This window comes from Rhineura floridana, chromosome 4 (genome assembly GCF_030035675.1).
Source record: "Rhineura floridana isolate rRhiFlo1 chromosome 4, rRhiFlo1.hap2, whole genome shotgun sequence".
Taxonomy (NCBI): Eukaryota; Metazoa; Chordata; class Lepidosauria; order Squamata; family Rhineuridae; genus Rhineura; species Rhineura floridana.
The window spans coordinates 41345742-41361715 of NC_084483.1; the positions used below are offsets into that span (position 1 = coordinate 41345742).

Genomic DNA, 15974 nt, shown 5'->3' on the forward strand with positions numbered 1-15974 from the left:
TAGAGGGAGCTGCTGTGATGAAAATGTTAAAGAACTCTCTGGCTGCACACACAGTTTTCCTCTGCACATGAAAATTGTGATATGTAATTAGGTTTGGAAAATGTTGACCAATATAAACCAGAACAATACTTAGCTAAGATATGTTTTAAAAGCTTTTGAGTGTTAAATTGGTTTTGTGGAGCAGTCTTAAAATACTGGAAAAAGGGCAAATCGGATTCAGTAATATTCTTGTAGTATGAGTGCATCACTGGATATGACTTTAAAGCTGCAATACTATACACACTGGCCCAAAAATGTTACTGTCTGAGGTGAAGGACAAGATGACATCTCCTTGCCTCATTCCATGTACAGAAGTCAACTGGGCTGGCACCTGAATTTTACCTCTACACTAACAACTTGATAGTATCTTCCACCACCCCTGAGAAACAGGTTGGAAGGAGTGGGGCAGGCTGCCTGAGGTGGACACTTCACTCTACCTAATGTAATGGTAGAGCCAGTGTTGCTGGGGTGTCAAGCAGACTAGTGTGGAAATTCTGCACTAGACTGTCAATCAATCTAGAAGAATCTTGAAGAAACCAACAGGGATGGGCTCGCTTCTCTCAGTTTCTCATTTTCCCAATCTTAATTCAATTAATCACATTTCTGCAGCAATTAAAAAAAATTCTCAAGAACATTCACTCTAATAAACATATTTTTGTATGCAGTTTTGACTAATGTACATATTTTCCCAAGCAATTTCCTGTAATATAATGCAGTTTATGTTGTTTTCACTACTATATTCATTTTATAATAATGCATTTTTGTAAACATTGGTTGGTTGGAGAACTGCATTGCAAAATTCAGAGAAGTGCAAATTTTAAAGGATGGCTGTGCTTTGATTCTCACATTGTTTCACAAACTGTACATCAGGGTTTCTCTTCCATCCCAAGAAACTAATCTAAGTGGTGTGCATGAGCTTTAAAATGGCACTTACCTTATCTTTATGTTTTTTCTTTCATAGGGAACAGAAACTCACATGATAATCTAACACGACAATTATGAGTTATGACCTAGAGTGCCCCCAAACAGATCTATTAAGTGTTTTTGTTTTACTCAAATTGTGTGGAACACTGAATATGTGGAAATTAAATTAAATGAAATACAGATACCTATATACTGTTGGCTCTGCATGCCAGCATTTTAAATACATAACAAAGTTACAAGTTCCAACATATACTGTCATCTGTAGAATTTTGATTTTCAGAACAATAAACATTACTGATGGAGAAAAACAGGCTGTTTTTAGTGGTGAAATACGACTGATCTGTTTTTTTCAAGTAAACCTTGAATTTCAAATCATTTAGCATAATAACTTGAGTTAATTATAAACAAGGCTCAACATGAGACCATTATGACAAACTACAAACTTAGTCTGCAAATGTAGTTTCAGACTATTGGAAAACTCTGGTCCTCAAATATTATTAATACATTTTGTAATATGTAATGCTTGAGAATAAGATTTAAAATAAGACTACAATTCATCATAGTGTGAAAATATTCATTTAAGTGCAAGGCAACAAACTGATTCAGTTTGAATAAAAGCTTAACTCATCAGATTTAACAATGATGAATCAAATATGAAAACTAGTAACTTTTATTGATAACACAACTACAGATCTCTTATAAAAATCACATGGGATTGCAATATTGTGCATGAAATAATTTTTTCTTTAAGAAAATAATTTATCTGTCATAATCACAACATAGAATCTTTTTAATTACTGTAGGTATATTTTCTTGCAATGCTTTGGCTGTCTATAAATAATGGATCCACTGATGCAACCTTAGCAGCTATGAATGAGTGAATACAGTTTAAAATGGATGTCAAATTCTGAAATTCTAGTTCCTGAAATGAGAGCAAGAAAAAAAGGTGAAATAAAGTCACACACATTTTACATTCCAAAATATATTCAGACTACAAATTGTAACTTTTTCTAAATTATAACCCGCAACTAAGTCTAATGTAAAAAAAATTAATATACATTTTCTCACTTAAGTGATGAATTGCACTTCAATTTTTTATCCTCAAAACATTTGCTCTGATCCAGTGAGAGCAAGTGCAAGTAGAAACAGAAGTTTACTTGTAGATCTGCCCTTTGGTAATACAAAATCTGCTATAGAAGAACTTGTATCACACAGTGTGTACTAGGGATGGAATAATCTGTCCATTTCAGTTCTCTCACTTTCTCATTTTTCCAAACTTAAATTCAATTCTCCACATTTCTGCAGAATTTTTTTTTAAAAAAATTCCTTATGAAAATTCTCCAGCATTTTAGTGCAAATTTTTCCTAATAAACACATTTTGTGGGCAATTTTGATTACTGTACACATTTCTGAAAGCCGTTTCTAATCATATTGCAATTTTGTATGATATTTTGACACATATATTCATTTTTATGCACACTTTCTCCTAACATATGCATTTTTATAAACATTGTTTGGTTGGCAAACTGCATTCCAAAATTCGAATAAGTGTGTATTTTGAAGGAGCGCTGTGTTTCAGTTCTCATATTGTTTCAGAAATTGCGAATTTGATAGATTTGGTTTGAAATGAGAACTGATTTGAAATTCTCATCCATCTCTAGTGGGTATACACCTCTATTAGATACTTAGGGCTGTCTTCCAGCACTGGACTAAGTTGAAGCACTTACTTCCCTTACTGCTTGTCTAATAGTTGTTCAAATATTCTATAGATATATTGTCTAGAGATCCAAGTATTCTCTAACTTGCATCCAGACTTAGGCTGCAACCTAATAAATGTCTACTCAGAAGTAAGCTCCAATGGATTCAATGAGACTTACTCCCAGGTAAGTGTGTATTAGATTGCAGCCTTAGTCATGCTTAACAGTAGATCCTCTGAAATCAATGGGTCTAAATTCAGTCATTACTAAATCCAGTTTATTTAAGTTGGTCTACTGATTAGGCTGCAGTCCTAATCCCACTTATCTGTGAGTAATCCCTGTTGAAATCAATAGGACTTATTTCTGAATAGACATGGTTAGGATTGCACTGCAAGTCTGGATCCAAACTAGAGATTCCATATGAGTTTTTGGAGATAGGATTGTGGAACCCTCTTTGTGTATGCATAGATTAAAGAAGAATTTCACCTTATATTACTAGTGCTTCTGAAATGTCCAATGAGAGAAAGTTTGAAATGAATGTGCAAGTTCCTCTTCAGATAGTACATTGGAGGTATTTCAAAGAAAGCCAAAAGTTTTTTAGTAAGACTAGTGAAGTTTCTTAGGTGTTTAGAGCATCTATAGGTTGTCACCAGATTTTGTCCAAAGCAAAATTCAGTTTGTCATTTCCTCCTCAGGTAATTCAAAATTGAGGAATTTCAGAAGGAGCTAAAAAAAGTGTTGATGAGGCTAACAAAATTTCCTAGGGAGGTTTCTCACATCCCCATTTATTAGCTTCATTTTCTAAATTTCTACTGTGCCCCACTACATTACAGGACAATGAGTAACAGCTGATAGTATCTCCCCCCTCCCCCAACTGCCAAATTACTTAAGATGGGGTCCTTCACAGTTATGTAGTGCTGAAATCAATACAAATTACTTGCATTTAGGGCTTGGAAGGAGATTGATACAGGAAAGGCTGCTTCCAGCTCACTATGTCCCTGGACAATAGGAAAGTGAACAGCTCTGTACTGGGTCAGTTTCCTTGTAGAAACAGAGAGTATTGGACATTGAGATTTACGTCTCCAGGTTGGCCAGATGGGAAGAAAACTATGAAGGCATTATTTGTCCCCAAGTACAATCAGCGTAGGACTCTAGAAAATGCTTTCACCTGCCAGAAACCTCTTAGCAAACCTTTTGTAGCAAGTTTTGCTTTTTTGTCTGCCCATATTCAGATGAACCCTCTTTCTCCCCACACATTGCTTTTGTGTGCGTTTTGATCTACTCTGGCCCTGAGCCAGACATGACCTTGTGCACCAGTTTGCTTCCCTTTTTATGTGAGGATTCCCAGAACAGAGGCCTGGTGCAGTCAAGGATGGTGGTAGCAGTAGTGGTGGTGATGACAGAGGCACCTGTCCCCAACAATGGCTTCTGGAAAGGGATTTTAATTTTTATCTTTGAAACAATGATTTACATGGGGAATTTAAGAGAGGAATGTCTGTTTCTACCTGCAGACACTTTTCACTGAGTACAGCATTTATTTTAGAAAATTTAAATACGTACTTAAATTTGGAAGCAAATATTGCTGTGTGCTTTAAAAAGCTCATGCACATAGTGTTAATAAATTCTTTCCTAATCTTATATCGTTTCCCCTGCAATTCTGCCAGCTATGATATACTGAAGAAAGAAAAATATAATGCAGCCTGAAAATGCAGTTCCGTTTATGTTACTGTTATCAATAAGGTATGTGTGGTACCAGTTCAGCTACAGTAAACAATTTTTAAGAAGAAAAATGTTCAATTTTTAAGAGGGCATTGGCTAAGCACACTGGTTTCATAAGTATGTCAAGGTGTGGTGCACAGCCCTTTACTTCTACACAAATCAAAGTGCTAGCTAGTTGCTTTTGGAGTCACTATATTTTACAAATTCTTTCTGCACAAAATTTCTTCACATAATATGTTTGTAACTCAAGAATAGTTGTTGAGGGGTCAACTAATCAACAAACTATTTTCCTATCAGACAGCACATTACTGAATTTGAAAACGGTCCCTGTATTACAGCAGTGTAATCAAAACTTGTAAATTACTTTAAATTTAAACTATTTTGAATGCAGCTTGCTACTGATGCAAGAAGCCAATAAGCCAGTAATATATAATCCTACTGATGTCCTATTGATAACGAAATAAGCATGTAAGGAAAATTACTCATATAAGCAAGTGAAGTTCAACACAATCAAGCACGATCTCTTGATTTTTTTTTTTTACACATAATACTTAGTGGTAATGTTTTATTTTGCTGGAGCTTCACAACCTGCATGCAACTAGTGAAACTTAATTTTGTGATTCTTGCCATTTCTTGTGAGAAAGGAGTATAAAGGGTGACCTCCCTTTCAATATTTCGTCTATTTTCATAATAGCCAAGGGTACTCACTTTACGTAACATCACTACAAATGGTATTAGGTGTCAACAGTATCCCACAGATGCACAAAAACTGTTTGCAAATCTGATTTTTTAAAACATTTTTAAAAGTTAGATAACTTTTTTAAAAAATCATTTCCTACAATCTTGTAACCTCAACAGCATCTGTGGATGTTTGCAAGCAACCTGCACCCTTGCCTCAAGCCTTAATGGCAACTCTCAATCAAGGACCTTTGGATGATCATTCTTCTCTGTTCACAGAAAGTTCTTTGTAAAATGTGTTCTTGACAGTTGCCCTCAGGCATCTTTGCAGCAGCAGCTCAAAACTTTGACCAAACAGTGGTTGAGAAACTAATAGTGCCAGATCAAAACATTGTGCTGTCCAAAGTGAACAAGATTGCACCCCACGTTTCACATACATAATCCAATCTGACTGGCATCACAGTTTTGTGAATCTTAGTTGAATCTTAGTTCAATTAATCAATTAATTGAATTAATCTTGAAAAGCCCAGGCTAGAGAGATCCAATTAACTTAGTTCAACACTGATGATGGGACAGTGTTAGGCCAGCCCTGGAAACTAACAGCAGCATCAATAACATTCTAGATGGAATGTAACAACTTACATTTTTTTTCACCAGTGTGCCACTAGCCAGAGGACTAAGAGGAACCTCAATTAGTTGTCACATTGAAAGAAAGAAAACAACAGCAACAAAAACTCCTTCATAGTTCCTTGTCCACAAATTCAGAACTCTCAAGTTCTAAGTTATGTGCCAAATAAAGGAAGGACAGTAATTCTCCTGTCTTCAATGGATAGCAATGTAGAAGAGAATTCCAAGTTTGAGAATAATAATAATTATATTAAAGGTAAAGATAGTGTTGATTCCTGTGACCAGATTGTATCCACATAGACTGATAAAAACAGATGTTCAAATGGTGGCCATTGGTGTTTTTTTCATTTAAACATTGCCTGTTTAAATGGAGGAAACATCCCAAAAGATGCTTCTTCCTAGTAGATCTTAGTCTGGAGTTGACTGAGCCTATAAACAGGCAAGTTGCCTCAGATGTTGAGAAAGGCAGCCTCAGAATTGTGACATATTTGCAAGGCACTTTAAGGGTAACTTGGACTCCATAAATGATGTGATGTCATTAGTGGAGGTATCTGGAGCACTCCCTGGTCCAGTTTTGTTGGATGGCTTTGGAGCCTGAGGTCATAGACAAGGTGCCTGCCTGACTCTAGTTAACCACTTGTATGCTCAATCAAACTGCAGGTGGTCCAGATTACATCTGCAAGGCTATTAACTGAGATCATACATTTTGACCATAGTATGCCTGTGCTTTGTCAGCTGCACTGGTTCCCAGTGCATTTCCAGGCCCAATTTAAAGTGCTGTTTTACTCTTTAAAGCCCTATGTGGCTTGGGGCCAAGTTAGCTGAAAGAGCACCTTCTCACATATATTAACTACCCAAATCTTCAGAGGACCTGCTCCAAGTGCCCCCAATAAATGAAATGAGGTAACTACTAAGTCAGCAGTAGCCAATGTGGGGCCCTCCAGATGTTGTTGAATGATAGCTCCCATCATCCCTTACTATTAGCTATAATTGGCTTGGGACTGATGAGCATTGTAGTCCAATAGCATCTGAAGGGCTACCTGGCACTAGTGAGAGGGGTTTTTTAGAGCGGCACCAGAATTATGGAATAGTCTTTTCAGAGAGGTTTGCCTGGTGCCATTTTTTTTGGTCTTCTTAGCTCATCCAGGCGTTTTAAATAACTAAGCTTTACAATCTGGGTCTCTCAATTTTAAACTGTGATTCAGTTTTAAAACTTTTTTTCTTATAGTTTTTATAGTTTGTTGCTAGGGTCAAATTTTATTTAATGCTGGGAGGAGATATATGTGTGCAATGAGGTTTTAGTAGATTCTTTGGGGGCTCTATAAAATAGTGACATAAGAACACATATTCTTTTACATAGGGAAATGATGGATAACTACTTTGCCCAAAAATCAGTGGTGTGAAATTGAATCCCACTGGGTGGATTTTTTTTTTTCTTATGGAAAGATTCAAACAGACACACTTAGGAAAAACGTTCTAGTAAACTTAACCATAGTGTTTGCTGCTAAGCAAATTCTGAAATATTTCTTTACTGGGCTGCTGCTGATGTTTACTATCTACTCAAGGGGAATGAAACTTACATTATTTGATGACAGTCTGTGTTTCTCATTACTGGCTACACTGTCTAGTACTATCTGCCTTTCTTGCAAATCCATTGCTCCCATTAGAAATTCAGTCCTTGTGTACTACAAACTGCATCAATAATAAATGTTGAGGTTATCAGCTTCCCTTTCTTCTGTGTCCTAGCAATGATTCTGAATCCAAAACAGGTCTTTCATTTTGTTCTTCTGGTAACACCTTAAAGCTACTTGTACACAAGCATTTGTACAAGCAGAAATGTTTTAGTGCAATCTGGGAAATTCTCAAATTTGCAAAGCTAATGAATCTCTGTGTGAAGGAGAAGAAGAAGAATGGGGTGAAGTGGGTTGTGAAAACTACACAGGACCAATTACGAATTTAATAGTTTAGTCACACTGACATAAAAATTGGGATGTTATAATTTTGTTGGATCTGAAGATCACTTGAATGAATGTTATTTGTTTGTTTGTTTAAAACAGGTGAGGGGAAACCTCTGGCCCACATCGCTAATTAGACCAAGCATGGCTCCCAGTTTAGCTAATTTGGCCCACAAGGTCATTTTCCTCAAACCATGCTGACCTGTCTCACACCTGATGTCCTGTGTGACGTCAGGTGAAGGGCATGTGGAGACATAGCTGCCAATGCATAACTGGGAGCCTTAAAATGCATTCCTGTTTATGCATTGGCAAGGGAGACTTGGCAGTGAGAGTAAGCTAGATGGGGAACTCTGTAGTGCCACCAATCTGCAGAAAACAGAGCATGAAATTATTTGTTGCCTGTTAACTCACTTCAGTCTCCCTGGGATTGGCTATGCTGCTGAGTTCCCCTTGAGGAAATCTGTAGCCAGCTGATCCTCAAAGGGGCTTGCAAAGAACTGTGTAGGGCTCTTTGCAAGCCCCTTGTAAAGAGCTCTGCTCTGCACTTTGTAGTGCCAACGATCAGCTCATGTGTGGCACTTTAAAACACTTGAGAGGGCTCTTTGGAAGCCTTGTATCTTCCCTCTGTACGCCCTGAAACTGTTCTAGGGATTCCACCAACCCTTCAGAGCAGATGGGGGGGGGCATGGGGAGAGGAAAGGCAAGTTTCATACTGCAAGAAGTCCTTGTATGAATGGTTCATTACTTTCAGAGCTGTTACAGTTTCCCCAGAAGTTGCCTTACTCATACTGTGCAGTTACACATGACCTTGAACTTGACCTTCAAGCTCATTTTTTGGGGGGTGGCAGCCATCAAAATCATTTTGTACAACTGTTCTGGCAGAGATGCCTGCTTTTTACATGTCAACACAATTTTCTAAATCAGTTTCTGGATATTGGCTGACAGAGATGGAAACAAATAAAATGTTTTGCCAGATTATTATTATTATTATTAATAATAATAATAATAATAACAATAATAATAACAATAATATCCCGCCCTTCCTCCCAGTAGGAGCCCAGGGCAGCAAACAAAAACACTATAAAACATCAAAAACAGACATTAAATATATATGAAACAAAACATCTGTAAAAACACATTAAAACACATCTTTAAAATATCTTTTTTTAAAAAAAGCATTTACAAACATCTTCAAAAGCAATTCCAACACAGACACAGACTGGGATAAGGTCTCTACTTAAAAGGCTTGTTGAAAGAGGAAGATGTTCAGTAGACGCCAAAAAGATAAGAGATGGTGCCCGTCTAATATTTAAGGGGAGGGAATTCCAAAGGGTAGGAGTCACTACACTAAAAGTCTGCTTTCTATGTTGTGTACAGTGGACCTCATGATAAGATGATATCTGCAGGAGGCTCTCACCTGCAGAGTGTAGTAACTGACTGGGTATATAAGGGATAAGATGATCTTTCAGGTATCCTGGTCCTGTAGAGGGCTTTGTGCACCAAAACCAGCACCTTGAAATTTGCCTGGTTAGAATTTCCATAACATTATACTAGCACTCAAATTCAATGTTGAAATTGGATGAATTTTTGTTTATTTTTTAATGGCCATGGATTTTAGAGAAAAGTTAGTTTAGCTTTCTTGAATTGCTTGTAAAAGCTTCTGAAAATAGCACTAATTAATCACCAGACAAAGCACAGAATATATATTTTTAAAAAGCAAGCTGTGAGCAACTGAAAATGCTTAATTAGAAATAATTAAGAATTAATGGTTACTGCTTCACTGCACGAAGGGGTGATCCTGTTGCCTTGGAACAGGTGGCAGTACAGCTACTCCTAAAGAAGCCAGCCCTGGATCTATTGGTTTGGACTAACTACCGACCAGTTGTAAATACCTCCTTTTGAGAGAAGGTAGGTGAGAAGGTTGTGGTGGGGCAGCTGCAGGCGTTCTTAGATGAAACAGATTATCTGGATTCATTCCAATCAGGCTTCAGGCCAGCCTATGAGACTCAGCTGGCCTTACTCTGATGGATAACCTTTACCAAGAGTGAGGCAAGAGAAGGGCAATGTTGTTTCAGCTTCTCAGTCTCTCTGTGGCTTTTGATACCATCCACTATGGCATCCTCTTGAACTGGCTCCATGGGATGGGAACTGGGGGTACTGTGTCTTGCAGGGACTCCATTCCTATCTATGTGGCTGGAAGAGAGCTTTTTGTGCCTTTGGCAGTTACAGTATGGGGTGCCACAGAACACTATTTTATCCCCAGTGTTATTTAATACATACATGAAGCCACTGGGAACAGTCATTAGGACACTCAGCTCTGTTTCTCAATAACTTCTGATTCAGAAGCGGCTATGCAAACCCTGGACTGCTGCCTGGATGCAGTGGTGGGCTAGATGAGGGAAAATAAACTGAGTTTGAATCCTGGCAAGACAGAGGTGCTGGGGGTGACTGGATCCTTGTTGAAGAAATTGTTGAATTACCTGCATGGTTGCACACCCCTTGAAGGAGCAGCTGCTTCTGGATCCAGCTTTGTCACTGAAGGGCCAGGTGATCTTGGTGGCTAGGAGCACTCTTTTATCAGCTTTGGCTGGTATGAAAGCAGTGGCTGTTGCTAGATTGGGACAGCCTGACTACTGTAGTTCAGGCGCTGGTGACTTCAAGACTGGATTACTGCAATCATTCTATGTGAGGCTTCCCCTTGCTGACAGTTTGCTGACAGGAGTGAGACTTTGTCAGCATATAACACCCTTACTTAAAGATCTGCACTGAATGCAGGCCAAATTCAAATTTGTCAGGCCAAATTCAAAGTATTACTATTGATATATACAGCTCTCAACAGTTTGGGACCAGTTTACTTGAAGGATCACCTCACCCCATATATGCTCATTTGACTGTTGAGATTTGCAGACCTGGCACTTTTCCAAATGCCACATAAGATTTGTACTTCACTTGGAAGAAATCATTCTTTTAGGGTGGCAGCATCTACATTTTGGAACTCCCTGCCCACTTATATTAGGCAGCCACCACAACTGTATTATTTTCAGTGTCTGTTAAAAACATTTTCATTCCAGCAAGTCTACCCAGGCATGCAATTTCTATCATTAGTAGGTATGTTTTTAAATTACTGATTTTATTTTATATTTTAATTTTTTATAGAACTTGTTTTTAATGTTTTTTTTTAATTTGTATTATAAATGAATATTTCATATTCTTGTAAATTGCTTTTAGGTCTTTTGTTCTAGGAAGTAGTATATAATTTTTTTTCAGTCAAGAGAACAGGGTATATATATCAGGTGTTAAAGAACAGAGTAAAAAGGTGGTACTTCAGTCTGAAAAGACTTATCTTTCTGAAATCCAAGACCTGAACCTGATAGCATGCCAATTAGCCTAATACGTTGTTGAAATTCTGCTGTGTAGCACACCTAGCTGTTATGTTAGATGGCTTTGTGAGTTAAGCATACGACTTTTTATCAGTCTCTATGATAAATATTTTCACAACATAATTTGTGGTTTTTGCCAATATGGCTACCTATCCGCTACCAAGCCAGGTTCAATGTCCTTGTATTAATTTCCAAAGCCTTCAACAATGTAGGTCCAGGGTACCTTAGGGACCAGCTGAATCCTTATATCCCACTAAAATAATCTGCCAGAATTATCATTGGTCATCCCCCAAACTGGCGACAATCATCTGACAACAAGAAATCGAACCTTAAGTGCCATCAGCCCAGTCCTGTGGAATACTCAGCAGGAACCTTCTGTTCTGATTTATAAATGCCTACTGAAAACATTTCTATGTCATCAGGCTTATGCAGGCAATTGAGACAATAACTTTCTGAAATAGTTAATTGATTTATGATTTTAATTTTTTGTGGTTTTATTCCGTGTTTATATATGTTGAAAACCACTTTGATATATATTTTTAATGAATAGCAGTATATAAATATTTTTATAAATAAATGTAATCCACTTTGAGAGATCCACCTGAAAAGTGGTATATAAATACTTGAAATAAACAAACAAATGAAAGAAACAACTTAGCTCTCCTGGATTCATATGCACTGTGCCAGGGTAAAGAGGTGCATCTTCAGCATATAATGAAAACTACATAATAAAGTGCCAGGCACACCCCTCTGGGAAGGGAATTCCACAGTTTAGGGGTTGTCATGAAGAATGCCCTCTCTTGTCCCCTCTGAGTGCAGTGAAACTACCAAGAAGGCTCCCTCTGCAGATCTTAACAATTAAGTAGGAAAGGTCTTTTAGATATTTGGAATATATGTCTAGAGTAGAGATGGGCTCCGCTCCAGCAATAATCAGATTTGCCATCAGATTAATTATTATTTCTGATATTCTCTATCTTTGTGGAGAGAATTTTGAAGTAGCAAAATTTTGAAGTAGCTTGGTTTCTGATTCATTCTTCTTTTTTATGATTTGTTTTTTTAAAAAATACTTTGAAATAATTGATAATGTGATACTTTTATTGATCTACTTCCTATGAGTTCTTCAAATGTTTATTCCTTTTCACTGATGTCAATGAACTGCTGGTTGTAACTGACAGACAGAAAGCAGCAGGGGTGAATGAGGTGTTGATTGTAAGCAGCAGAGGGGTAGACACTGACTTGATAATCTGCCTGCAGTGCACTTGAAAGGAATGTAAACAGACAATCATTATAGTTGGAGGAAAAAGGAATCGGATCCTTAATGACCACCAGAGGGCCACACTTACCATAAAAAGGAGAGGATTCCATCCCTATTCTAGAGGCAATATTTTACAGTGTAGTAATATCTTTGTCTATTTAGAAGTTAGTCTCACTGAGTTGAGCAGGGCTTACTCCCAGTTATTTGGGCACAGGACTGCAGCCTTAGAAAATATGTAAGCCTAATAAACAGCTAGATTATGCTAGTGCATGCTTCATTTGAATGTGTTAATTAGCTATAGGTGGTGAATGCTTCCTAAATATTGCAACTATAAATTGCTAACATTAGGAAAAATTGAATCTATAACATCATAATGTTTGGGCAACTTGACACTTCGACAATGAATGAGGAATTCCCATCTTCCCGGATCACTGGCCTTGTTCACTGGGGGTGATGGGAGTCCAACAATATCGAAAAGGCTATACGCTCCCCACTCATCACCTAGGTAATATTTTACTTGGCTGGGCAGTTACAAGATGTTTGGCTACAAGTATTATTGCTAGAAAGGTTGATTAGCATGCCTATCCTGAAATGGAGGTGATTACTATATCATCATACACATGTATTCACCTTGAAATTACATACATGCAGTGTTCCCTCACCAGGAACAGATGGCATACCAATAGAGTTGCTACAAGCTAATGAGACTGAATCTGTCCAAATTTTGACAAACTTTTGTCAACAAATATGGAAAACTAAACAATGGCCCACAGACTGGAGGTGTTCCATGTACATCCCAATTCTAAAAAAAGGGGATCCCAGGGAATGCAGTAATTATCAAATTATTGCCTTAATATCCCATGCAAGTAAAGTAATGCTCAAGATTCTACAACAAAGGCTCTAACCATATATGGAGGGAGAAATGCCAGACATTCAAGCTGGATTTAGAAAGGGAAGAGGCACCAGAGATCATATCGCAGACATACGTTGGATAATGGAAGGGACCAAAGAATTTCAGAAGAAAATCACCCCGTGCTTTATACGTTACAGCAAAGCCTTTGACTGTATAGATCATGAAAAACTATGGAATGCTTTAAAAGAAATGGGTGTGCCACAGCATCTGATTGTCCTGATGCGCAACCTATACTCTGGACAAGAGGCTACTGTAAGGACAGAATATGGAGAAACCGATTGGTTCCCAATCGGAAAGGGTGTGAGACAGGGGTGCATTTTATCACCCTATTTGTTTAATCTATATGCGGAAAATATCATACGGAAAGCTGGATTGGACCAAGATGAAGGTGTGAAAATTGGGAGGAGAAATATCAATAATTTAAGATATGCAGACGATACCACACTACTAGCAAAAACCAGTAATGATTTGAAACGAATGCTGATGAAAGTTAAAGAGGAAAGCACAAAAGCAGGACTATAGCTGAACGTCAGAAAGGCTAAAGTAATGACAACAGAAGATATATGCAACTTTACACTGTACAATGAGGTCACTGAACTTGTCAAGGATTATCAATACCTTGGCACAATCATTAACCAAAATGGAGACAATAGTCAAGAAATCAGAAGAAGGCTAGGACTGCGGAGGGCAGCTATGAAAGAACTAGAAAAGGTCCTCAAATGCAAAGATGTATCACTGAACACTAAAGTCAGGATCATTCAGACCATGGTATTCCTGATCTCTATGTATGGATGTGAAAGTTGGACAGGGAAAAAAGCAGATAAGTGAAAAAAGCAAATAAGAGAAAAATCAACTCATTTGAAATGTGGTGTTGGAGGAGAGCTTTGCGCATACCATGGATTGCGAAAAAGACAAATAATTGGGTGTTAGAACAAATTAAACCAGAACTGTCACTAGAAGCTAAAATGATGAAACTGAGGTTTTCATACTTTAGACACATAATGAGAAGACACGATTCACTAGAAAAGACAATAATGCTGGGGAAAACAGAAGGAAGTAGAAAAAGAGGAAAGCCAAACAAGAGATGGATTGATTCTATGAAAGAAGCCTCAGACCTTAACTTACAAGATCTGAACAGGGTGGTTCATGACAGATGCTCTTGGATTCATAGGGTTGCCATAAGTTGTAATCGACTTGAAGGCACATAACAACAACAACGTGTTCCCTCCTTTCATTCCTTACTGGACTGATATCACTCTTGCAATGCTTACCACCACACTTGCAACATGCTGCAGCTACACACAAAGCAGTTTCTGCAGACATGGGTTAGACATCTATGGTTTTATCTAAAGTATTTTAAAATTATTTCACATTTTAATTCATTTATAGTGGATTTCCTTTTCAAAACTATTGTTACTTGTCCTTAGCACTCAGAATGCTTTTTACTGGACTGCTAAGTGCTGCACATTCAAGAAGTGGTAGCTTGAAATTATTATATATCACAGTTATCTCAGTTCAGCTTTACTCACCTAACAGGCACAAATGTGTAATAAATCTATGACCAATACTGGATGGTCATTTGTCATCTGGCTTTTATGTAACTGAAAAGAGATAACTTGAAGTTATAATTGGCTATGCAAAGTGAACTGAAAGCTTGATTTCCTTGATACAGATTCAACTGCATATCACACAGCAATATTTATTACCAACCTTTGTCTCAATTTGTTTGGTTTCTGTATTCTGGAAAAGCAGCTTCACACGGGATTTCCCATCATCTGATGACCCTTTGAGCTGAGAAAATTTAAATCTCCAGAGGACATTCTGAAAGGAAACGGAATATAGTTAACATTTTGAATGTTCACCTGCCCAATCTAACTGAACATTTTGGACTGGAAGTTAAGAAGAAATAAATAGTGCACAGCTGTTCTTTGGGAAACGAGTACAACTTACTTACTTTGAATTAACACACAAAAGTGCTAGAGGTTTGTTTGTTTGTTTACTATACACATGGGGGCATTTTATATAGTATTCCCTCAAACTTCACTTGGCTTTATTCCAATGTGGCTTTTTATTCCCTTATTTTATATCAGTGTTGTGAAATTTCATGTTCAAAAGATACTTTCAATAATTTCAGAATGCTGAAATGAAAGTTTTTTTCTCACTAAAAACATTGAACAGAAAGTTATATTTATAGTTACATTTATTGGGTGAAATCCAACTTTGTGCAAACAGCGTTTTAATACTACACAATGGGCTTTCATGTGTGTTTGTTTATTTGTGTGATGTATTGAAAATGGGATATCTTCTTAGCTACATTAGCACTTACAGAAGCTGTCCATTTTCATCAGTATTCAATGGGTGGTATCTCATTGCTTACACCCCTGAAAGAAGATTTGAGACATAATATATGTGGGGAAAGGTTATATTTATTTAAATATAACAGTTGGAAGCTCTGTAATAATAAGCCAATCATATTAGGGTGGGCAGATTGAACTAGATGACTGTCTATGAGGTATGGATCCCTCCACAACCTGGGCATGCAAGCATCCACACTCTTGGCTCCCCATGATAGATGAGGCCTGGGTATCTGGGCCCCATTGTCAAATGTTCACCAAGGTGTGCATGCCAGGCCCCAAGGGCACCCCAGAGTAGCCCCCAAGCCTCAGGCTGCAGGTGATGATTCAAGGGCACCCACTTAACCCACAAATGCCACAGAGTGGCAATGAAATGAGGCTTTGCTTTCCCTTGTCTGCCCACACTGGATGCCAATCTGCCAAATGGACTAAA

The 15974-nt window shown here is 37.7% G+C and overlaps 1 protein-coding gene across 3 annotated transcripts in view; it reads right to left on the reverse strand.

Moving 5' to 3' along the window:
- Nucleotides 1–1708: 1708 nt before the first annotated feature.
- Nucleotides 1709–15974, reverse strand: part of SNTG2 (syntrophin gamma 2) — a 420613-nt gene continuing 406347 nt past the window's right edge. For all 3 annotated transcript variants that reach the window (XM_061626228.1, XM_061626227.1, XM_061626229.1), the window contains exons 16-17: nucleotides 14898–15008; nucleotides 1709–1885 (exon numbers count right to left, since the gene is read on the reverse strand). In XM_061626228.1, coding sequence (XP_061482212.1) covers nucleotides 1754–1885; nucleotides 14898–15008 — 243 coding nt within the window. In that variant the 3' untranslated portion in view covers nucleotides 1709–1753. The remainder of the gene's footprint in view (nucleotides 1886–14897; nucleotides 15009–15974) is intronic.